The sequence below is a fragment of the Somniosus microcephalus genome, chromosome 14 (genome assembly GCF_052327205.1).
Source record: "Somniosus microcephalus isolate GS21.2 chromosome 14, FLI_Smic_1.0, whole genome shotgun sequence".
NCBI lineage: Eukaryota > Metazoa > Chordata > Chondrichthyes > Squaliformes > Somniosidae > Somniosus > Somniosus microcephalus.
The window spans coordinates 37,190,742-37,214,194 of record NC_141000.1 but is presented as its reverse complement, the minus strand read 5'-3'; the positions used below and the strand labels follow the sequence as shown (position 1 = coordinate 37,214,194).

General features: G+C 45.7%; 1 protein-coding gene across 1 annotated transcript in view; it reads left to right on the top strand.

The window, feature by feature from the left end:
• Nucleotides 1–22,997, top strand: part of enox1 (ecto-NOX disulfide-thiol exchanger 1) — a 980,064-nt gene extending 957,067 nt beyond the window's left edge. Inside the window, exons 13-14 of the mRNA XM_086006510.1 lie at nt 18,801–18,886; nt 21,534–22,997. Coding sequence (XP_085862636.1) covers nt 18,801–18,886; nt 21,534–21,677 — 230 coding nt within the window. The 3' untranslated portion in view covers nt 21,678–22,997. The remainder of the gene's footprint in view (nt 1–18,800; nt 18,887–21,533) is intronic.
• The last annotated feature ends 456 nt before the right edge of the window (nt 22,998–23,453 follow it).

Below are 23,453 nucleotides of genomic sequence, written 5' to 3'. Positions count from 1 at the left end.
TTTCAGGACAGTAACAATCTCATCGAACGTCTTATCCGCCGGTTCATCTGGTGATAACAGGTGTTTCAATTGCCCGTATGTCTTCGCACCCATTAAATTTAATAATGTTAGAGCTTTATCTTGGTCACGAATTTTATTGGCCTTACAATAATTTTTTACTCTTTCAACATATATGGCCCAATCTTCGAGGTCACTATCAAAGGTGCTAATATTCCCATGTTTAGGCATTGTAGATTTGCAATTTCTCAGATTTTCTTTTCTTTACTTGTTATCAAAGATGGCGGCTTCCCGCTCTTGCCGTCGTCCTCCGCCCACAAAATGGCGGTTTTCCCGCGCTTGGCGGTCTTCACCCGTCCCCCGACGCCGTCTCCCTTCAGCCCCTGAGTGCGGCCCTTATCTTCGCCACGATCGCCCGAGTGCGGCCCTTATCAGTGGATGCGATCGCTGGATCGCGAAGTGGCTCCCGACCGAAGCGGCTCTTGCTCGCTCCCTCCCGGGCTCTGGCTTACCCGCTCGCGCGTTTCACCGCGGCTCTTATCAGGGATTGCGATCGCCCTTATCTTCTCCAACTTCCCCAGCCCTGTCTTTGCAGCCAACGCTGCACGGCTTACCCCACCACCTAGGTTGAACAAGGAAACTGCAGAAAGACTTCTGTCAGTCGCTGGAAGCTGTCAGGATGGCTGCTGCACTCCAGTGCTCAGTCGCTGATGGAGGCTTCAGAGTCCTAAAGCCTGTCACTTCTAGTGGGGTGGTGATGTTTGAAACCTCTCTTCAACTGCCGCAGGGTAAGAACCTGACTCGTCGCCAGTGTTAAGTATGTGTATTGTATTGAACAATTAACACAAAGACTTAAACGTATAACTCAAACAGGTCTTTACTGGTTGGAGGTAGGAACTGCACGTAGGTCTTCACTTCATGCCCACAGGCGGGAACTGAGGGGAGATCAGTACCCACAGTACTATTTATACCCCTATGGCCAGGAGTGGTACTGCGTATCACTACGCCCTACAAGTAGTGCAGTCCTGTCCATAGGTTCAAAGTAGCACACATATTACATACACAACAGATAGGAGCAGGAGTAGGCCATTCGGCCCCTTGAGCCTGCTCCGCCATTCAATGAGATCATGGCTGATCATCCAAATTCAGTACCCTGTTCCTGCCTTCTCTCCATATCCCTTGATCCCTTTAGCCTTAAGAAATATATCCAACTCCTTCTTGAATATATGTAATGAATTGGCCTCTACTGCCTTTTTTGGTAGAGAATTCCACAGGTTCACCACTCTCTGGGTGAAGAAATTCCTCCTCATCTCTGTCCTAAATGGCTTACCCCTTATCCTTAGACTGTGACCCCTGGTTCTGGACTCCCCCGCCATCGGGAACATCCTTCCTGCATCTACTCTGTCTAGTCCTGTTAGAATTTTATAAGTTTCGATGAGATCCCCTCTCATACAACCACTCCTTGTGCCAGCGTGTTCCACATTCTCACCACTCTCGGGGTAAAGAAGTTTCTCCTGAATTCCTTACTGGATTTATTAGTGACTATCTTATATTTATGGCCCCTAGTTTTAGACACCCCCACAATGGAAACAGCTTCTCTATGTCTACCCTAACAAACCCCTTCATAATTTTAAAGAGCTCTATCAGATCACCTCTCAAAGTTCAGATCCTGGTAACATGTGGAGCTGAGGAGGTGGTGTTAAAAAATGTTCCTTCTGATAATTCTGGGAGTTGTCTGGCACAAAAAGACTATGGGCATTGTGAGCTGAATACATATTGAGTGCTATAACTTCTGAAGCTCAGCGGCCTTCCCCTCATTACCCCTATATATATGTGTGTTGGTGGGGCTACTCCACCTTTTTAGCACAATAGGAGGGAAACAGACCATAGAAATAAGAAAAAGTTCAGTATTGTTATCAGTAATGGGATGTGATTAACAGGCACGACCTTTACAGTAACTGGTTTTGAAGTGCGTATACTTTTTTTGTTGTATTCATGAATTGCAGGAAAGGAAGTGGCGAGCTAAGATGTCCATTGGCCAGCTTGAGTATTTACCTTTTCAGATATTTTTTTGGCTCTGTTTGCTGCCACTTGCTACCCTAATCTTTCAAAGAGTGACCTGGTGCTGTCCTTTGTATGTTGACCGACCAACAAAATCTCAGAATTTAAAACACCTTCCAGGCCTCTCTTTGTATTCCCTCAGACTTTTCTGACTCCAGCCATCACAATTCCAATGTCACAATTCAGATGTCACAATTCAGATGTCACCAGTCAGATGTCACATTTCAGATATCTTCTCTCTCTTAGGCAGTCCCTCGGAACCGAGGATGACTTGCTTCCACATTAAAAATGAGTTTGCAGGTGACTGATGAGTCCAATGCGGGACCTACAGTCTCTGTCACAGGTGGGGCAGATGGTGGTTGAAGGGGCGGGTGGGTGGGGTGTTTGGGTTGACGTGCGCTCCTTGCGCTGCCTGCGCTTGGCTTACACTTGTTCCCGGCGAAGAGACTCGAGGTGTTCGGCGCCTTCCCGGATGCTTCTCCTCCGCTTTGTGCGGTCTTGGGCTAGGGATTCCCAGGTGACGGTGGGGATGTTACACTTTTTCAAGGAGGCTTTGAGGGTGTCCTTGAAGCGTTTCCTCTGCCCACCTGGGGCTCTCTTGCCGGGCCGGAGCTCCGAGTAGAGTGCTTGTTTTGGGAGTCTCGTATCGGGCATGCGGACAATGTGACCTGACGAAGGGTTTCGACCTGAAACGTTGATTCTATTTCTCTCTCCACGGATGTTGCCTGGCCTGCTGAGTTTTTCCAGCATTTTCTGTTGTCACAATTCTCTGCCTGCTCTGATTCATCGTGAGCAATGGCATGGGTAATTGTCTAGCATTTCATGCATAATGTTCACCTCCGAATCACATGCATCAGTTCTGCAAAGTCTTTTGGCTCTCGGACAGCTTGCAAGACAAAGTGATATTGCCTCACTTTCTTTTTAGTATTTATATTATGGACCACACACAGATAATTACAGAGATGGTCCAGCTAAATATAACATATCACATTGGGTGTGAAATGGAGTTGGAGCGCTCAGTTAAAAAGATTGTTTTGGAAATTTTCATTAAAATTATCCATTACAACATTGGCTATACCCTCCTTTAACGAATAAATATAAACATCACCATCAATTACAATCTGAAGGTGTAATTATAAAGAACTGAGGCACAGCACAGCCCAAGAAATGCTTGTTTTTCACATAACATTCATGGTTTGATTCATGAAATACATTCCAGATTCCAGTTGGTTTAACAAATTTGACAGGAGATAAGAAACAATGAGCTCAAGAATCAAAGTAACTTAGATCTGGTTTATTTCCTCAGCATTTGTCTTGTAGTGTCAGCTATGGCTCAGTGGTAGCACTCTCCTTTGAGTTTTTAAATGCTTTACAGCCAATGAAGCACTTTTTGAAGTGTAGTCAATGTTGTAACGTAAGAAACGCAGCAGCCAATTTGTGCTCGGCAACCTCCCACAAACAGCCACGAGGTAAATGACCAGATCGTCTGTTTTTAGTGATATTGATTAAGGGATAAATATTGGCCAGGACAGCAGGGATAACTCCCCTGCTCCTCTTCAAAATAGTGCCGTGAGATTTTTTACATCCACCCGAGAGAGCAGACGGGGTCTCGGGTTTAACGTCTCATCCGAAAGATGGTACCTCTGAGAGTGCAGTACTCCCTCAGTACTGCACTGGAGTGTCAGCCTGGATTGCCATTGAAGTGTCTGTGATCTCATCAGTGTATATTTAGTCATTTAGTTATTAAGTATTGTATTAATTTGTTCGAGGATGCAGAGGTTTGTGGTCCGTTGTAAAGTCCGAGTAACTTTTAATTGAGAGTTGTAGAGTGGTGAAGAGCAGTGATAGCAAGGAAGTTTCCATGGTTACTGCTCGTGCTGGCTGATATTGAGATCAAGGGCAGAGCTTGATTTCTGTAAGCTAGTGGTACAATTAGGTTGTCATGCCACACACTGAATAACATCTAAATTCCAACAGATGGGTTCAGCAAGGGTGTATCACTCTGCTGGTCCAACTTTGTTCTGAAATAAATAGTAAAAAGTGCATAGCAGCGCTAAAATAAACACCAATTTACTAATAGGCTAATTTAATAAACAAGCACTGACTTCATGAACCATCGCATCGTTACATGTTTAGTCAGTGCAGCAATTAGCTATCAACACAGTGTTTGTGTTTACCCTGCTGCAAGGATACCTTCTCAACCTAAAGGCTGTGGATGCTGGGTCAATTGGAGCTTTCAGACTGAGATCAATAGATGTTTTGATAGCTATGGGTAAATGGGGTTGAGGTACAGATCAGCCATGATCTGATTGAATGGTGGAGCAGGCTCGAGGGGCTGAATGGCCTACTCCTGTTCCCATATACTTGTGACTGGGAATTGCAGTGGGCAGCCCATACAGTGCAGTAATATGGGTGCTGAAGACTGCTGGGTATGACAGTAGGGCATGGTGAACACGTCCCACACCAACTGCCCCGAATTACTACCCTTCTAACACGCGGTGCAATTTGCCATCCAAATATTGAAATTTTACCATAAAAAGTTCCAGAGCCAGCGAAAATGGCATTTTCAGAGCAGATCCTAGCCATAACTTAGCCTTCCAATAGATTGTGTGAGTTGCTGTGGGAGTAGGTTTTCTCCATACTCAAATGCACAAGTTCAGAGAGTTGCCCGTTACTTGTGTTGTAGCCGCATCTCTGGCACATCCCGGCACAGACACGATGGGCCAAATGGTGCCCTTCTGTGACCTAAATGTCTATGATTCTGTGATCTCCCAGCCCCACCTCCTCTGAACGTGGCTGGGCTGCTGGGAGCGGAATGAACCCTAAGGCATACTCCCAGTGAGTGACCCTCCGCACCAAGTTTGTAAAATTAACTCGAAAAGAGCAGTACGGCATCAGCCTGAAACCCGGCTGAGATTCCGCCCAATTTTAATACAAAAGCAACAGTCTTTGGATAACTTTCCCAAAATAGTTTTCTGAACTGTAGTCGTGAAATCATTATTATCATCAAAAGACAGATATGAAGCAGAGGAGAGAAAATAATGCAAGTAAAAGCAACTGGTTGGATAAATGCTGTTCATGTGACCGCTAGGGACTGCATCTGGTTCTAAACTGGCGAATCAGGACTATCTTTAAAATAATTGGCAACAGACCTAGAGGGGACAGAAGGAGAAATTATTTCACACAGAGGGTTGTTAAGATCCAGAACGCACAACCTGAAAGAGAGGTGGAAGCAGATTCCACAGCAACTTTCAAAAGGCAATTAGACATGTTTGAAGAGGACTCATTTGCAGGGTTATGGGGAAAAAGCTGGGATGTGGGATTAAGTTGGAGAGCTCTTTCAAAGAGCCGGCACAAGCACGACAGGCCGAATAGCCTCCTTCTGTGCTCTAAAATTCTATGATTCTGTGATTCTACCTTCTACATCCATGGCTGCAGATGTCACTGGGATACAGCCTCACAGGAGGGGAGAACCTGGGGCTGGAAAGCTGAGCATTTGTTTAATGTTTGATATCTGCCAGCTCCACAAGCAAGGAAGTGTACCATCCACTAATAGCACAATGAACAGATATGTGCAGGATCAACAGTGATGCACAATGCTTGAAAAGGTTCCTTCTGGTAGGTGCAAAAGATAACAATTTAGGTTTGTACCATAGCAAAATACTGCAGATGCTGGAAATCCGAAATAACAACAGAAAATGCTGGAAAAACTCAGCAGGCCAGGCAACATCCGTGGAGAGAAAATGAGTCAACGTTTCGGGTCAAACGCTTTGTCAAGACTGGAAAAGCACAGGAAATGAAATAGATTAAGAGGCCAGGCTGGGAGAGAACAAAAGAGAAGTGAAAAGACATTAAGAGGTATTCAAAACGAGACAAGATGGTGATAGGACTAGTGGAGACAAAAGACGGCTCTAGATTAGGTGTGAAATGCGCTGGCAGAATGGGAGACAGCTACCATGTGGGAGAGAAAAAAAGGGGGGAAGGGCCAAAACAAGGTGTGGATAAAAAATAAGTAAAAATGTAATGGGGGCCGAGTTTATGATCTGAAATTGTTGAACTCGATATTGAGTCCGGAAGGCTGTAAAGAGCCTAATCGGAAGATGAGGTGCTGTTCCTCGAGCTTACACTGAGCTTCCGTGGAGCAATGCAAGAGCCCGAGTACAGTGAGGTCTGAGTGGGAATGGGGCGGTGAATTAAAATGACAGGCGACCGGAAGCTCAGGGTCATCCTTACGGACTGAATGGAGGTGTTCCGCAAAGCGGTCACCCAATCTGCGTTTGGTCTCCCCAACGTAGAGGAGACCACATTGTGAGCAACGAATACAGTATACTATATTGCAAGAAGTGCAAGCAAATCGCTGTTTCATCCGAAAGAGGTTTTTGAGGCCCTGGACAGTGGGAAGAGGGGTGGTATAAGGGCAGGTGTTGCATCTCCTGCGCTTGCACGGAAGGTGCCGGGCGAAGGGGAAGGGGTGCTGGGGGTGATAGAGGAGTGGACTAGGGTGTCTCGGAGGGAGCGGTCCCTACGGAATTCTGAAAGGGGAGGGGAGGGGAAGATGCGTTTGGTGGTGGGATCACTTTGGAGGTGGCAGAAATGGCGGAGGATGATCCATTGAATGTGGAGGCTGGTGGGGCGAAAGGTGAGGACAAGGGGAACCCTATCATAGTTCCGGGAGGGAGGGGTGAGGGCAGAAGTGCGGGAGATAGAACGGACATGGTCGAGGGCCGTGTCAACCACGGTAGAGGGGAATCCTCGGTTAAGGAAAACGGAAGACATGTCGGAAGCACTGGTGTCGAAGGTTGCATCGTCGGAGCAGATGCGGCGGAGATGGAGAAACTGGGAGAATGGAATAGAGTCCTTACAGGAGGCGGGGTGGGAGGAAGTGTAGTCCAGGTAGCTGTGGGAGCCAGTGGGCTTGTAGTGAATGTTGGTCAATAACCTATCCCCAGAGATGGAGACGGAGAAGGCGAGGAAGGGAAGGGAAGAGTCGGAGATAAACCATGTGAAGGTGAGGGAAGGGTGGAAATTGGAGGCAAAGTGAATGAAATTGTCTAGTTCAGGGCGAGAGCAGGAAACGGCACTGATACAGTCATCAATGTACCGGAAAAAGAGGTGAGGGAGGGGACCCGAGTAGGATTGGAACAAAGAGTGTTCCATATATACCACGAAAAGGCAGGCATAGCTAGGACCCATGCGGGTACCCATAGCAACACCTTTGATTTGGAGGAAATGAGTGGAGTCAAAGGAGAAGTTGTTCAATGTAAGAACAAGTTCAGCCAGGCGGAGGAGGGTAGTGGTGGATGGGGACTGGTCGGGCCTCTGTTCAAGGAAGAAGCGGAGATGGGTCCATTGTCAAAATAGCAAAGATTGACAGCGGGTAGGAAACCCACTGTCAACCCGTCTCCACACGTGTCTCGGGTCTGTCAGCGGAGAACTAACCCAACAGTAAGCGGCTGTGGAGACAATTTAGCTCTTTAAATGGCTTGTTAAGAGCCAATTTAATGGTATTATGAGGCTTCCTTCCAATTTTACATGCTCCCCCATGGAGTACCCGCTGCTTGGGGAACACGCCAGCTCACCCTGGCATGAGTTGAGTCTGCTCTGATGTATCTGATAAGCTGACAGCTGCAGAAGTGTATTAAAGGATGCCATGTTGCAGATGGTCAGTTTCAGAGTGCAGAAACTGTTGGTTACTGCACTTGTAAGACATATAGGGCTGGATTTTGCCGACGCTCAGAGAGTGGGTTTGGAGGCAGGTCAAATGTTAAAATCGTTTTGATTAACAGCAGGTTGCGATCCCGCTGTCAACCCACCTCCAAACAATTTTCCCAAGTGTCGGGTCCCCAATTTGCAAATGGACTCGACACCTAGTGGCAGGAAGAAGATTAAAGGCAATTACCTGCCTCATAACAGGTAGTTGACAGCCTATTTTTGAATTTTGCTGCTTCTGGCTTGGGTTTTCCGATGTCCAGACACCACACCAGGTAAGTGTGGTGTGTTGTGAGTCTGCTGTAATGTTTCTGCATTGATGACAGCTGCAGAAGTGGTGTGAAGGATCCAATGTTGCACTGGTGAGTCTCAGAGGAAAGAAAATGTTGGGAACTGCATTTTTTATACATTTACACTTTTCTTTAGGTTACAAATTTTTAAATCCATGTCCAGTGCCACCTCACTGGGAGAACCTCTCTCACCAGTGACAGTTCGCTTATGTCACCTCACCTGCAGCTGCCATCTGTTCCAGCCTATGGAGGGAGTTATTGGAGAGCCTGGATGCAAGAGGTCACCTTTGTGCAGTGATTGTCAGTGTTTTCAGCACCTCAATGCTGCCACACTGAGAAATCAACTGTCAAAATAAAATTATGCGTGGTTCCTTTAAGGGAACGGTAGCTGACACGTCATCAAATGACATCATCTGACCCACTTCCTCTTAATTGGCCGGCAAGCCCACAGGGCGGGCTTAACAAGGTCAATCAAGGCAAAATCATGTCTGTGGGCCGGATGCAGCTGAAGGCAGGACTGGAAGTTGGAAAACACCTGACCTGCACCCAACCCACCTCCATTGATAAAATCGCAGCCTTAGAGATTTCTTTAGCTTGCAAGTGTTTAGAGCCAACTGTATGTCCAGTGCCACCAAATTGGAACAACCTCTCTCACCATTGACAGATTGCTTCTGTCATCTCACCTGCAGCTGCCATCTATTGCAGCAACATCGATGCCCTTGAAAAAATCAGAAGTTGGTCCTCTGAATCCTTCCACGATCAGCCCCAACACCAACATCACCAGGCACACCAACATTACCAACAACATCACCAACCTTCTCCGCCATCACCTGATGCTGCACAGGATACAGGGCATCAGCCCCTGACAACATTGCTGCCCGGGAGGCCAGTGATGGCATCAATATGGCCAGATTTACTTCACTTGACACTGTAAACCCTGGCTGCCACATGATGCACCAGGCTGGCACCATCCCACACCAGCACCATAAAGCATCCCTTTAATGTCCAAGCCATTCCATGCACACTCATCACTATACTGGGGGTTGGGGGGGGTGGCGGACAGGGAGTTATGTCTGAACATTCACTGGAACTCAGTAAGACACTTCTCAAGGTGCGCACAGATCTGTCCAATAAAGGGCAGTGTTGGAAATATAGATTTCACTGTATGACAACACATTACCAGAAACTTTACATGGACATTCGCTAAACTTCTCAAGTGCCTACCCTTGTGTGTTGTCAGTTGGTATGCTTGCAGTAGGCTGAGGGTGAGTGTGAGGGGTGGCTAGTGAGGTGGGGAAGAGAGGTGGAGGTGCAAGGTAAGTTGGTGTGATTAAGGATGTTAAGGAGAAGGGTATGGAAGGCAGAGTGGTGGGGATGTGTTGAGTGGTGCAGCAGGGTGAGCTTAAGTGTGGCTTTGCAGTGATGTTTCGTGATCCACTGAGATCATTGAAAGGTTGGTGCCACTACAGCCAGGGACCCCGGACAACATCCCTGCTTTTGCCCTCCTGTGCAATGTGCAACCAGGCTGCGTTGGTGTCCTGGGGAGGTCTCTTCCGCCCTTGGAAGGGAAGAGAACCTCCCTGCGTACTGTGACTCCCTCCATAAGCATATGGAGGGAGTCATTGGAGAGCCTGGGTGCAAGCGTCCACCTTTGTGAAGTGCTTATCAGTGTTTGCAGCACCTCAATGCTGTCAAACACTGACAGAACAACTGTCAAACTCAATGTGGCCGTGGTCCCTTTAAGGAAACTGACTGATGATGCATCATCAAATGACGTCATCGGACCCGCTTCCTGTTAATTGGCCAGGAAGCCAACAGGGCGAGCTTAACAAGGCCAATCAAGGGAAAATCCCTTTGACAGAGCAGCTGCAGCCGGGTGCGGGACCGGGACCTGGAAACCAGCTCTCCCGTCACCACAGAGAAAATCCAGCCCAACGTTACCAGATTGAACGATTCTTGGTCAAGCAGCCCTTTTTCCACCATCTCCAATATTTTTAGAAAGAAAAAGACTTGCATTTATATAGCGCCTTTCATGACCACCGGACGTCTCAAAGCATTTTACAGCCAACAAAGTTTTTTTTTGAAGTGTAGTCACTGTTGTAATGTGGGAAACACGGCAGCCAATTGGCACACAGCAAGCTCCCACAAACAGCAATGTGATAATGTTATTATAACTAATAAAAAATAGTGTTCAAAAAATGAAGAAAAAAAACACCATTTTTTGTAATGCCCCGATGATTCTTCTCCAGGGTTTGCTCGGAGCAGTTTCCAGAAGATTAATCATTAATTCCTGGAGACTCCAGGCCAATCCTGAAGGGTGGGCCACTCTATGGTAGGGAGAAGTGCTGATTGCAGTTGCCCAGGGTTCAGCCCCTTAGTGCTTTCTTTACTCACTGTCTACAGACAACCCAGAATTTCTAAATTTGCATGCAACATTAAAATATGTTCTGCAGGCACAAATTATTGAAAGCAGTAGAGAGCTCCGCACATGGAGTAATTACTGGGAAATAGTGTTTAATGTTGATCAATGCAAAGCTGGATCTAAGCGTGATTGATACGAATGTTGATTTTAAGGCAAAGGAACATAGGTTGGAGGAGATTTTTAGACCTGGCTGAAGACTGGTGTTTGATAATGTCTGTGCAATGTCAGGGGTGATAAACACAACAAACCGAATGTTAGGGACATTGCCAGAAGCACTGAAGCACTCTGGTATTAACTGTATAAATATATCAGTAGGAAGACATTTAGAATATTGCATTCAATCTTGATTCAAATAACTATTGATTCATTAGAAGGGACTCAAGGGAGAGCAGCCGAGATAATTAGATCACTGTTCCCAGGACAAACCAGTAAAATGACAAGGTGAGAGATGTGATTCGGAATTTTAAAATAACGAGGGATTAGATCAAGTCGGAATTACTCATTTATTTGCCGTAAGGACAAAAGGACATACTCGGAAAGTGAAGCAGCAACCCAGCAGATGAAATGAGCTTGGCGAGCTGAGCAGCCACTCTCATTACTCAGCCTCTTACTCTTTTGCAATAATAAGGAAAGGAAAGGACTTGCATTTATATAGCGCCTTACACCACCTCGTGTAAAAGATCCCACAGCGCGATTTCGAAGAAGAGCAGGGGCGTTCTACGTGGCCAAGATTTATCCCGCATCCACCATCACTACAACAGATTATTTGGATATTATCACATTGGCTGCCACATTTCCTATGTTACAACAATGACTACACTTCAGAAAGTACTTAATTGGTTATCCAGCGCTTTGGGACGTCCTGAGGTCATGAAAACCATTATATAAATGCAAGTCTTTCTTGAATCAGAAGTTGTTCAGTGGTCCTTTGCATTTCTATCTTTCTATGTTGGCTATATTACAGATCTGAAATGTAAGCAAAGATATTTTGCAGTCGTACAATTTTAGAAGTGTGTTTTGCGAACCGTAACTTCACTCCTTAATGGATTGACTACATCAAATTGAAACCTCAACTGACATCTTACAAACTGTCAGTAATTACAGAAACATAGATGAGTAGAGGTTACTTAAAGGTGCAGCCCTGAGATGGATGCACTTACACCACATGCAGCATCAGTGAGAAATGGCTTTGTGTCACACGGCCCTGCAATTCTAATATTAATGCAGTCTAAATCTGGAGTTAGAGCCTGAACTGACACAAGAACAAAGAGGAGTGAGAGACCCTGAAGGGAAGATTCTCCCTCCACTTCACTTCAGAGTTCAGTTTACGCTCAATTTATGCATCACAAGTTCAGCTAAATGTGTTGTTTTATTCATCTCGGGATGTGGGCATCGCTGGTATGGCTGCCATTTATTGCCCATCCCTACTTACCACAACTGAGCAACTTGTTGGGCCTCTTCAGAGGGCAGGTAAGAGACACCCACATTGGGACTGGAGTCACATACATGCCAGATCGGATAAGAATGTCCTTCCCTACAGGACAGTAATGAACTAGTTGGGTGCTTACAACAACCCGACAGCTTCATGGCCACGTTTACCGAAACTTGTCCAGATTTTTAAAATTGAATTCAAATTCTCAAACTATCATGGTGGGATTTGAACTCACATTCCCAAAATTATTAGTTCAGGCCTGTGGATCACTAGCCCAGTAACATAACCACTACACTACCACCCCCAATAATAATGCTGAACATGTAATATACAGTAAATGTACCTTGGGGGAAAAATTGGGTTGATTTGCACCTCTCGTTAGTGCCCCCGGGGAGCTAATGAGAGGTGCAAATCCCCTAGCACCCGGACGTGGTGTCGCTAATGCCTCCCACGAAATTCAGTGAGAGGTTAACAGCAGTGGTAGCCGGTAACACCCCACGGCGCAGTGCCACTGGCGATGACACTGACTATATATGCTGTGCCTGTATGCTTCTCTTCACTTCACCTGACGAAGGAGCAGCGCTCCGAAAGCTTGTGATTTCAAATAAAGCTGTTGGACTATAACCTGGTGTTGTGTGACTTCCTACTTTAATTAAGGGAAGGAGGCCTGCAATGACGCGGCGCTACGTGCTGACGTGCTTGGCGCTGTTGCATGTAGTGCCACGGTATTCAGTTATAGTGCCCTAGGAAGGAGGGGCAGCACTTCCTGCAGCACTCCACCTCCTGCTTGGGGCGCTACAACTGAATTTCAGGCAGAAGGGCGCTAATTTTTTCGGGGCACTAAAATTAGCGCCCCTGCGACGTTAGCACCCCAAACAGGACGCAACCAAATTCTCCCCCCTTGTGTATAAGTGGCCATAAGCCGAAAGCCAACAGCTAACGGGGTACAAAGCAACTAGTGCCCAGGCATGGCGCCCCCAATGCCTCCCGCGAAATTCAGTGAGAGGTTAGCGGCAGCAGTGACTGTTAACACCCTGCGCCGACGGCGATGACGTCATTGCCGCGCGCAGCGCCCCACTTGCTTCCCCGGCTGTGATCTTCGGTAGTGCCCCCTGACTTACCGCCGGACGCTATGTCCAATGGGGCATGGGGAGCCTACCTGCGGCCGGGGCGGCGATAATTAAATGCCAGGTGCCAGGCGGACATTTTTGTTGCTGGCCGCCTGCCAGCACCTGGCCCCGTTGCCGTCCCCGGCCTCCTCTGCAGCCCCCCCGTGGAGTGACTGCTGCGCTCCATGAGTGCCGGGCTCGTTTGCCAGCACTCCCAATCTCTGGTGACCCAGCTGGGCCCCGTGTCGCATTGCAGCAATTTCAGAAGGGGAGGAAGGCCTGCAGTACCGCGGCGTGTGGCGCTGTGGCACGTAGCGCCGCAATATCCCCTCGCAGAGCCCCAAGAGTGAGGTGGGGCACTTCTAGTAGCGCCCCGCTTCCCCCTTGGGGCACTACCGATGAATTTCGGCTGCGAGGGTGCTAATTTTTTCGGGAAAGTAGCACCCCAGTGAAGTTAGCGCCCCAAAGGGGGAGTGACTCAATTTTTCCCCCATAGAGTCATTGAGTCATTATGGCACAGAAGGAGGCCATTCAGCCCATCGAGTCCGTGCTGGACACCTGGCGTCTCATCGGGAGAGTTAACCACACAGATGAAGAAATCTTCACAAACCTTCATGAAGTGTGTTCATAGGGAGGATATAGAAACCTTTCTACGTGGAACCAGAAGTGGACAATAATTGCAAGCCAAGACACTGCAGGCTAAAAGGGTAACTGCCGGCCACACAGAGAATACAGATTTGGTTAACATACTCTGAGAGCAAATGGGCAGTGTCAAGGGATTAATAGAGATGAAAAGGTCTGTGTGAACCCAAGTGATTGTTCAAGCTTGATGGGCCAAATGGCTTTCTGTCACACAGGACACTCATGTCATTGGCAATGGGAAAGAATGGGTTGCAATATAGATGCAACGTCATATTGGGCATCTAAAAGCACATCCAAATCACTGATTCTGATTCAAGAATGTGCACTTACATGGACATTCCTTTTAGAAAACAGAGAATCCAGTAAATTGTGTTACCAGCAGATTGTATTAGGACAGGTTGCAAAAATACCCACAGAATCAAAGTCTTATAACTTGTTAATAAAACAGAAACTTTATAAATGACACTAGTTTGCAGATGCTAGCCAATAGCTAAATAAGGGCCGGATTTTCCGATCGGAGGCTTCCTGCGTGCGGATGCCTCTGATTGGGAAAAATCTACACACTTACCTGCTGGCTCCGTAGGTCCTGAGACTTCCGATCCTGGGCCTCTCTGGGTCTGCGTGCAGAGACCCGGGTATCCCAGGGGCGCTTGTGAACCGCCTGCGCCCCTGGTATCACGTGGGCCATGGGGAACCAATCAAAGAAGGGAATCCCCCTTCATACTTTTGACAGGTCTCTACGCACAGATCTGTCAAAAGTATGAATGGGGATCTCATTTAAAAACACAGTTAAACATTAAATACATTTTAAAAAAATCATGTATTGAAAATTATTTAAAATTACATTAAATTGAATATTTTAAACAAAAATTTAATTTTTTGAAAAAAATAATTAACTTTTTTACGGGGCTAAAAATAAACGTATCTTTTTTTAAAGTATTTTTAAATTATAAATGAGTGAATTTTTTTTTTTTTTTAATTTTTTTTAAACTCTTATGCTGGTAAAAGCTGGCCTTATGCTGCTTTTACCAGGCGTAAGATTTTTAAAGATTTTCAGCGGGTGGAAGTTGTGCAGAAAGCGGAACTCTCCGCCCGCAGAGGCCCTTCTCCAGGGCAGGCGGATGAAAATTCTTGACAGATCGGAAATGACGGTTTTCAGCGCATGGGTGCGTACACACCTCGTACACACCTGTGGGGGTCGATGTGTTATGGTTGAAATACAATTCTTTTCGAAGGGAATTAGTTGCTTGAAAAAGAGTATAGGGAGAGAGCACTCTTGTTTTCTGACTAAATTCAGCAATTTCAGCTTGTATAGCCCGACTTTGCCGAAAAAATAATGGCATCTAAATGAAGCTCGCCGCTATCAGTGTATAAATCGTCCAGCAACTTGTAGCGAGGAAGAGATACGCCGTGAACTGTGAATCACCACCACAAGTTGCTGGATGATTTACGACGCTCCGCTGTTGGCCTCGCAAAAGCAGCAGCTCACCTTCAACCTCCCCGTGAGTTTTATGAAATTGCTGCATTTGCACATTAATTACCCATTAAACTTGCCACTTAAAGGTAAATCTAGTAATTAATAGCGTAAGTACCCTTTCAATTACATGAAAATTGTTTGCTCTTTGAATTTTTTGAAGAGGCAACAGAGAGAGTAGACTAATGAAAAGGTCAGAGAATGCAGTGTCAGGGGACAAGTAGTAGAATGGATAGCTAACTGGCTTCAAGACAGAAAGCAGAGAGTAGGGGTAAAGGGTAGCTATTCAGAGTTATAGAAGGTGGGAAGTGGTGTTCCACAAGAATCTGTGCTGGGACCACTGTTGTTCACAATTTATGATTTAGACTTTGGAATCAAAAACGCAATTTCTAAATTTGCGGATGATACCAAATTGGAGGGGTAGTCACACTGAGGAGGACTGCAACAAATTAATAAACTTGCTGAATGGGTATATAATTGGCAAATGAATTTCAACACAGATAAATGTAACGTATTACTTTTTGGTAGGAAGAATAGGGAGGTCACTTATTACTTGGAGGGTGTGAGTCTGGGTGGGGTAAAGGAACAAAGGGATCTAGGAGTACAAATACACAAATCACTAAAAGTTGCCACACAGGTTAACAAGGCCATAAAAAAGCAAACCGAACACTAGGGTTTATTTCTAGAGGGATATAATTGAAAAGTAGGGAAGTTATGCTAAACCTGTATCGAACCTTGGTTAGACCACACTTGGAGTACTGCGTAGAGTTCTGGTCGCCATATTATAAAAAGGATATAGAGGCACTGGAGAGGGTGCAGAGAAGATTTTCAAGGATGATGCCTGAAATGCGAGGGTAAACCTATCAGGAAAGGATGAATAGGCTGGGTCTCTTTTCTCTTGAAAAGGGAAGGCTGAGGGGTGACCTAATAGAGGTCTTTAAAATTATGAAAGGTTTTGATAGAGTGGATACAGAGAGAATATTTCCACTTGTGGGGAAGAACAAAACTAGAGGCCATCAATATAAGATAGTCACCAAGAATCCAAATAGGGAATTCAGAAGAAACTTCGTTACCCAGAGCGTGATGAAAATGTGGAACTCGCCACCACAGGGAGTGGTTGAAGCGAATAGTATAGATGCATTTACGGGGTGATTAGATAAGCAAATGAGGTAGAAGGAAATAAAGGGTTATGCTGATAGAGTTAGATGAGGAAAGACGGGAGGAGGCTCGAGTGGAACATAAACGCCGGCATGGACTGGTTGGGCTGAATGGCCTGTTTCTGTGCTGTATATCCTATGTAATCCTATGTAATGACTGCCAATCACCCTCTCTTGCCCAGAAAGTGTGGAGTCTCATCCTTCAGGTTTTGAGTATTTTTAGGAGATTTTAAAAATGACAAATTTTAAATTAATTTTTTTTCTTACTTTTCCTTTCTGTCTCTTTTCTCTCTCTCTCTTAATCCAATCTTTCTTTCCCTCTCATTATTTCTCTTTCTGTACCTGATTTGACTCTAAATCACTCTCCTTCTCAGCCCTTCCTATGTTTGTTTCTCAATCCTTTAATTCATTGGTTAAGGAGAAAGACTGTTGTCCCATCATTCACCATGGTCTTAGATGCCCTGTTACCCTTGCCACACCGTTATCAGCTCGCACTTCCAGCAACTTTGTGAACAAAAAATGTTAAAACCTAAACCTAAGTCTGACTAATGTGGCGCACTGCGAGATGCCCAGCTCCAGCAAAATCTGGGCAAATGTATTTTGAAAAGAGAAGGTGAGCGATGTCAGTGCTGAGGAATGGAGCACTTTCACATCTTGTACACCCAGGGAAGTTTTACTCTGTACACATTCTTTCTAAACATATTTACAGTTTCACTGTAAAAAGCATGCAGAGTAAATGTCTCCCCCCCACCCATACTCTGAAAGAGAAAGTAATGAAAAAGACCTGCAAATCCCACAGCCAGGCAGGCTATTAAGAAAGCAAGAGGATATATTCGAAAGTCCTTTGACAATCCCTTGCAGCCATTGTGATGATGAAGATTTCATGCTTTTAACCATCTTTGTGTTTTTGGCACGAGTTAATGAAAGTGCTCCATCTGGGAGATGAGCAATATTGACGGCCCTGTATACTCTCCCAAAAGTAATCCTCAACCCCCAACATTAGAACTACATGCATTTGGTTACGCGATGTCAGATTGTGAGTCTGTTTTGGTAAAATCACTGTCATATACCTGCGACTCAGTCAGCTTATTGTCCATTTAGAACATTTTTACAGTCCTTAAATGACATGCTGTACTTACATCACAACTAACCTTCCTATCCCATGTCAACAGCGGATTCCACACAAAAGGGATGAAAAACATAGGCCAGTCACCATGTGCTCCAGTGAAAAACAAGTGCAGTGTTATCAGTTCTATAAAATGACTGAGTGTGCTTGGGGGCTGCAATATAATCAAAGATTCAGATGACATTAATAAACTACTGGAACCTCACAGTGTGTACTTCAGAACACTTTCAGAAGCCTCTTGTTCTGTTCACAGTATCCCATCCTTTTTCCGTTGAGTTATTTTAGTGGATGAGGCTAATAAAAAGACTTTGGTATCTATTTGGGGCTCAAACCCTAATCGAACCACAGTGAACATATTCCGAATTTGGATCTGCCACAGAGTGACTCATCTAAGCATTTTCCTTTTGTGGGAGTTGGCTCACACGGTCCTAGATCTACTTGTACGACAGCACAACCTGGGGGTTATAACAGTGAAACCCCCTGTCACCTCGATCAGGATATCTATGCCTTTTGCACGTGTGTTTTTTCAGTCTCTCCAAAGGCGAACCACGGGATGTCTGGTATGAATTGTTAGCTGCTTTATTCCACATTAAGGTGAACATATAGAGCAAATGCACTTGGTTCAATTGGTACAACTTATTTCCATGTCATAACATGAAAATGACAAATGCGCTACGCTACCCCACTTCTGTGCTGCACTTAAACAGAGCAACTCCCCTGCTTCCTGACTTTTTCAGCCTACCTTTTCTGGGGTTTTTTTCCTCAACGGCAGCTTCTATTGCTGAAGTCAGGTTGTTTTCTCAGGTGTCAGACATTCTGCTTTATTTCCCAACTGTTCACAATCAAAAAGAAATCAAAAGCCTTCCAGCCCAGTGGCTCCGAAGTAGCTTCATCAAGTAGTGCCATGTGATTATTAACATCCATGTGAACAGACAGGATATTGGTTTAACATGAAATATGAAAGACAGCACCTCCAACAGCTTAATTGTGAGTTAATGTGCATGAAACAGCAACATTTACTGCAGTTTTTTTCTGACCAGTTGTGTCTCATTCATTTGGAGTGAGAGTCACTCATTTCATTTAAAAATGTAACCTATTAATGTATCCCACTCTTAAAAAGTATGTTTAGGCCTTGGCGAGGGTGTATAGGAAATTTACCAGAATGGTACCAGGTATGAGGGGCTGTAGTTATGTGGGGAGACTAGAGAAGCTGGAGTTGTTCTTAGAGCAGAGAAGGTTAAGGGGAGATTTAAGAGAGGTGTTCAAAATTCTGAGGGGTATTGATAGAGTAAATAAGGAGAAAGTGTTTTCAATGGTAACGTTTATTGTAAAGAACGCTCAATTGTCGGCAGAAACTCTAAATGTGTTTTTTCTGAAACAGGTATTATTTCAACTTTTCTTCACGTCCATCCATTTGGAGCCAACATTGAATATCTATGGTCTTACCTGCAGCGGCTAGATGCCAAGGTAAAATATAAGGTTAAACTTTACAAATTCATGCTCCAGGAAGTCGGGTGTGGAGGGCAGTGGACCCCACAGGATTATGCGTTCATTTCCTGCGAGCCGGCAGACATCCATGACTGAATTCCTGATGGGATGATCAAAGTTATTGGAAAGGTCAAAGTGAGCATTTATGGCAGAGTCTAGCTGGGACAATATTGGGTTTCCCACCACCCACCCATCGCACCACTGCCCCCATCCCCCAGCTTCAATATCTGTTTAAAGAATTATTCAATTGGCTTTTTAATATTCCGTCTATGTTCAAATATACTTCCTATGTTTTTTTTCTTTGAAAAATGATTTGCTGTTTCAATTTAGAATATTTTTTGTAATCTCTGTTTTACAGATTATTTTGCTCCCATAATTAGATATCTTCCTTTTTAGAGAAGTACAGTGAGAATTTGTTGTCGTGGCAACATTGGTTTCTGCTCCTAGAGCAGCATGGAATCTAATTCCAGCGATACCGAAGTGCCATGCTGAGGCAAGATGCAGCAGCCCTGATAGCAGGGATTTATCGGCCTTCAGAACCAGTACTGGGACAGACCGAGTCTGCCCTGCAGAGACTCAGTCATCTCCCCACAGCTCTGTTCTCACCTCTGGCTTGGAAACCTTAAACAAATAAGCTTCATCTCAGGAAACAACCAGAGAGAGAGAAAGAAAAATTACTTTCCCTTCAAATTATTGTAATTCACGTGCATCTGATTTATTTTTAATTGACTAAGAAACAAACGTTAGCAGGAGAAAGAGAGAGGACATCCATGAGGAATTGGAGAATTCCAATGGCATCCCATGTTTAAGGAAGAGCACACAATTTATGAGTGATGAAGCCACAACAGGGAAATGAAGTGTTCCTTATGAGTGGGGTCTTACCCGCCGAGTATTCTATTTATACCACAAGTTTAATCTTTATCCTACTAAACAATGCCAGGTGCATTGCTGAACAGATGTAGTGGTGGCCACCTTAAGGGGACCAACTTTATACTTTAATTCAAAAAGTAATCATTTTGTGGAGGTTAACGTAAGCATAGAGGATGTGGTCATGCTCCTCAAAATCAACCAAGATAGCTTTCACCTCTCTTCTGAGGGCCTTGGACGCCAAATTGAAAATCCCATGAGTGGCACTTTTGTTCAGAAAATTCACCCAGAGATAAGGCAGTGTCACTCTCGGTCCCACAGCGAATGAACTCATTTAGTGACTCAAACATGTACAACTACTCACTGAAGCGGACTTGTCCAGGCATGTAGATATTACAAATGCTGGCACTGAACACCAGGATCCAGGCAGACCTCTCCTCAGGCAACATTGTCTTCTATATGTTACACGTAGTAATTTGTCGTGAGGTTGAAAAACTTCATTGACTACTTGCCCAAGAGTATTTTGTAAGAGAAGCATCGCAATTTCTCCTTGCCCAAGCAGCACTTGGATTCTAAAACTTAATTCCTATTTATGGGATTTTCAATATGGTGGCCCAAGAGACTGTGGGGAAGGAGCAAAAAATGGTTCGAGCAACTGTCTTCTTGTCTGACAATTCATAACATTAAGTATTTTATTATACTGGGGTTCAAAGCACATAGGCCTAGAAATTCAGTTGCTTGCGCCACCAGTTTGCGCCCAAAGAGGCCACTCAGAGGCTTTAGCGCCACTGGCCACAACCACCACGATATTTAGCGGGGCGCTAATGGCGGCGTTAGCCTGTAGTGCTGCGCCGCCACCGATGACGTCATCGGTGTGCGCAGCGCCCCGCTACCGCCCCGAGCGCCATATTAGGTCGCGGCCGCCTCTTCCGCGCCGGCCGCAAATAGCGACCGGTACACAGGGGCCTACCTGTGGCGGTAGTGGGGCGAGTTAAAGTGGAGGCGCGGCCGGCTGGTTTTTCAGTGGCCGCCTGCCCGCACCTCCGTCCCCGGCCTCCTACACCCCCCCCCCGCGGCATTGCCGGCTGTTTCCCGAGAGCCCGGCACTTCTCCTTGGTGCCGGGCTCATTTGCCGGCACTCGCGAGCGGGGATCGCGCTGTTGCAGGCACCTCCCCCTTAACAGTGGGAGGAAGGCCTGCAGTACCGCAGCCTGCCGTGCCGCAGCGGGTGGCGCTGCGGCACTTTGCGCGCCGAAATTCAGTTTCAGCGCCCCAAGCGGGGCGCCCAAAGCCTTGTTTAGCGGCCGGCTTCCATTTGGGGCGCTGAAACTGAATATCCCGATGGCGCAAGTGGCTCCGCGCGCAGCGGTAATTCCGGCGCCCAGGCGAGCTTGGCGCCCCAAACTGAATTTTTAGCCCATAATGACATCAATTAAGCAATGTTCATCCCTGCCTCATTCACAAATCCACCATTTTAGAACATATGCCCCTGATGTAGCAGCCTAAACATGTTTCCCAGTGAGTGTGTGGTAGGAGAGTGCATGTTGTGTGAAGACATTATCCACTCTGCTCTTCTCACACTGCTCCACACTGCATGGAAGAGATGTCAATGCCACACGAGGCGCTCTGTGATTTTGGTTGGCAGTGGAAGTGTCGCCTGCTGGTACAATGAGAGTGACGGTGCCCGAATTCTGTGCGAGATTTACTTCCGTGGTGGTACTGGTGTACTTTAACCTCTGGCATGGATTTTCCCCTGCAGATATCTTCAGGAGAAATTGAGATGCTTCTCTTACAACTGCCACATATGTTTAAACAAGAGTTCACCGGCGTTGGAGCCACACTGGAGAAAAGGTGGAAATTCTGCGGTTTCGAAGGAATTAAAACAGTCAGCCAATCAGCCTGAAATGTTGCTTCGCAAGAGAAAAAAATATAGATTTCCTATTCCATTTCGGGTTTATGCGTCAGTGAGTGTGAAATCTGGTGATTATGAAGAGGATTAAAGTGGCAGAGCTACCCAAGCTTGAGGTCTAATTACTACATCTGTTGTATCTCTGATAACTGAAAACCTATCTGTACCCTGGTAACCGACCTGTGTCAGAATATGATAAATCCTTTTTCATAAGAAAAACTCATTATCTCACTTCTATCCATGGCTGCAAATTCTCAAGTATGAGGGGAAAGGTGGGGCGGGGGTGGGGGGGTGGCATTATTTGGAAATCTTGTCAACACACCGTGAGGAATATAGTTGGAACTAATTGAAATACTTGAGGGTTATTGTGCTTGTAACATCGTGATCCAGCAAGTGGACCAAGCCGAAAAGTTCAGACTCGGGGACTGCTATCATTGAAAGGCCAGTGCACACAGCACAATGGCAAAGCATGCAAAGACGTCAAATTCACGAGCAAGTGGGGCACAAACTGTTGCCGGATCTTCCCCAGACACAACACGGGCCCAGGTCTCTCTGCTTGTTACCAGGCTTCAGCTGAAATGTGTTTATGGTGCAGTTCTGTTGATGAGCCAAGGGATTGTGATTCTTCTGCACTTCCTGTCATACGTGACCTTCATGTCTGCTGCACCACACGGATGGGAAAACCTTACTATTGTGTAATTTAGAAATAAATTATTTTTTTGAAAGTTTAAATTCTAACCTTTTACCTGACAGTGTGGTGATGCCGCCTTCCGTTGTCTGCCAGCTTTCTCGCGTCAGCCTAGAAATTCCCCGGTGTAGCCCCGGCCGTTAAGGCTGGTTTTGTTGAAGAAATGGTGGCCACCCCACTTCTGCCCATTTTCGGCGCGGGAAACGGCGAACGCCATTTTGGTGAGGGCCATAGCGCTGCCCTTGACAGTGCTGGCCTCTCAAATTTAAATAAGCAGATCGTGACGTCAATCAGCGCGCAACGCCTGGTTTTATGCCATGACTGCTATTTTGGACATTCTCACTCTCCATAATGACGTGTCCTGAATACGCACAGAAAAACTGTGTGAAGCAGCCCTGCAGAGACGCTGTCAGCGATTCTTAAAGGGACACACACATCTTTCAGGTAAGTTTGGATTTCAGCTTTTGGACTTTTAAAAAATATTTTATTGAAGTAGTGGCCTGGTGCAATAGATTTAAAACGTTGTTAAAGTGTGCAGGGAGTGCTGCTGGATGCTTGCAAGGCTTTGGACGGTAAAGGAAGGCCTCTGAGAAGACAGAAAATGCTGGAAATGCTCAGCAGGTCAGGCAGCATCTGTGGAGAGAGAAACAGAGCTAACATTTCAGGTCGAGATGCTGCCTGACCTGCTGAGTATTTCCAGCATTTTCTGTTTTTATTTCAGACTTCCAGCTCGCAGAGGGAAGAGGAAGAAGCAAAAGAGGAAGATGCGGAAGAGGAAGAAGCAATAGAGGAAGATGCAGAAGAGGAGGAAGTGGAAGGAAGGATGCAACCTAGACAGCCTCTTTGGCCGGATATCCGGGATGGAATCCTCTGCCTGTGGTACCAAAATTCCCTTTCAACATTTGTCCCACACCTTATCTTCTCTCTGTTATTGACCATCACAGTGTCCTCTTGGCCACAATGTGGAAATAAAAGCCATCACAAAGCAAACTTTCCAATCCAACTTTATCCATATATACATCCAATATGGCATCAAGAAATCAACTAATCACTCTTGTGCATTCCCTTAGTGACTGTCTTGT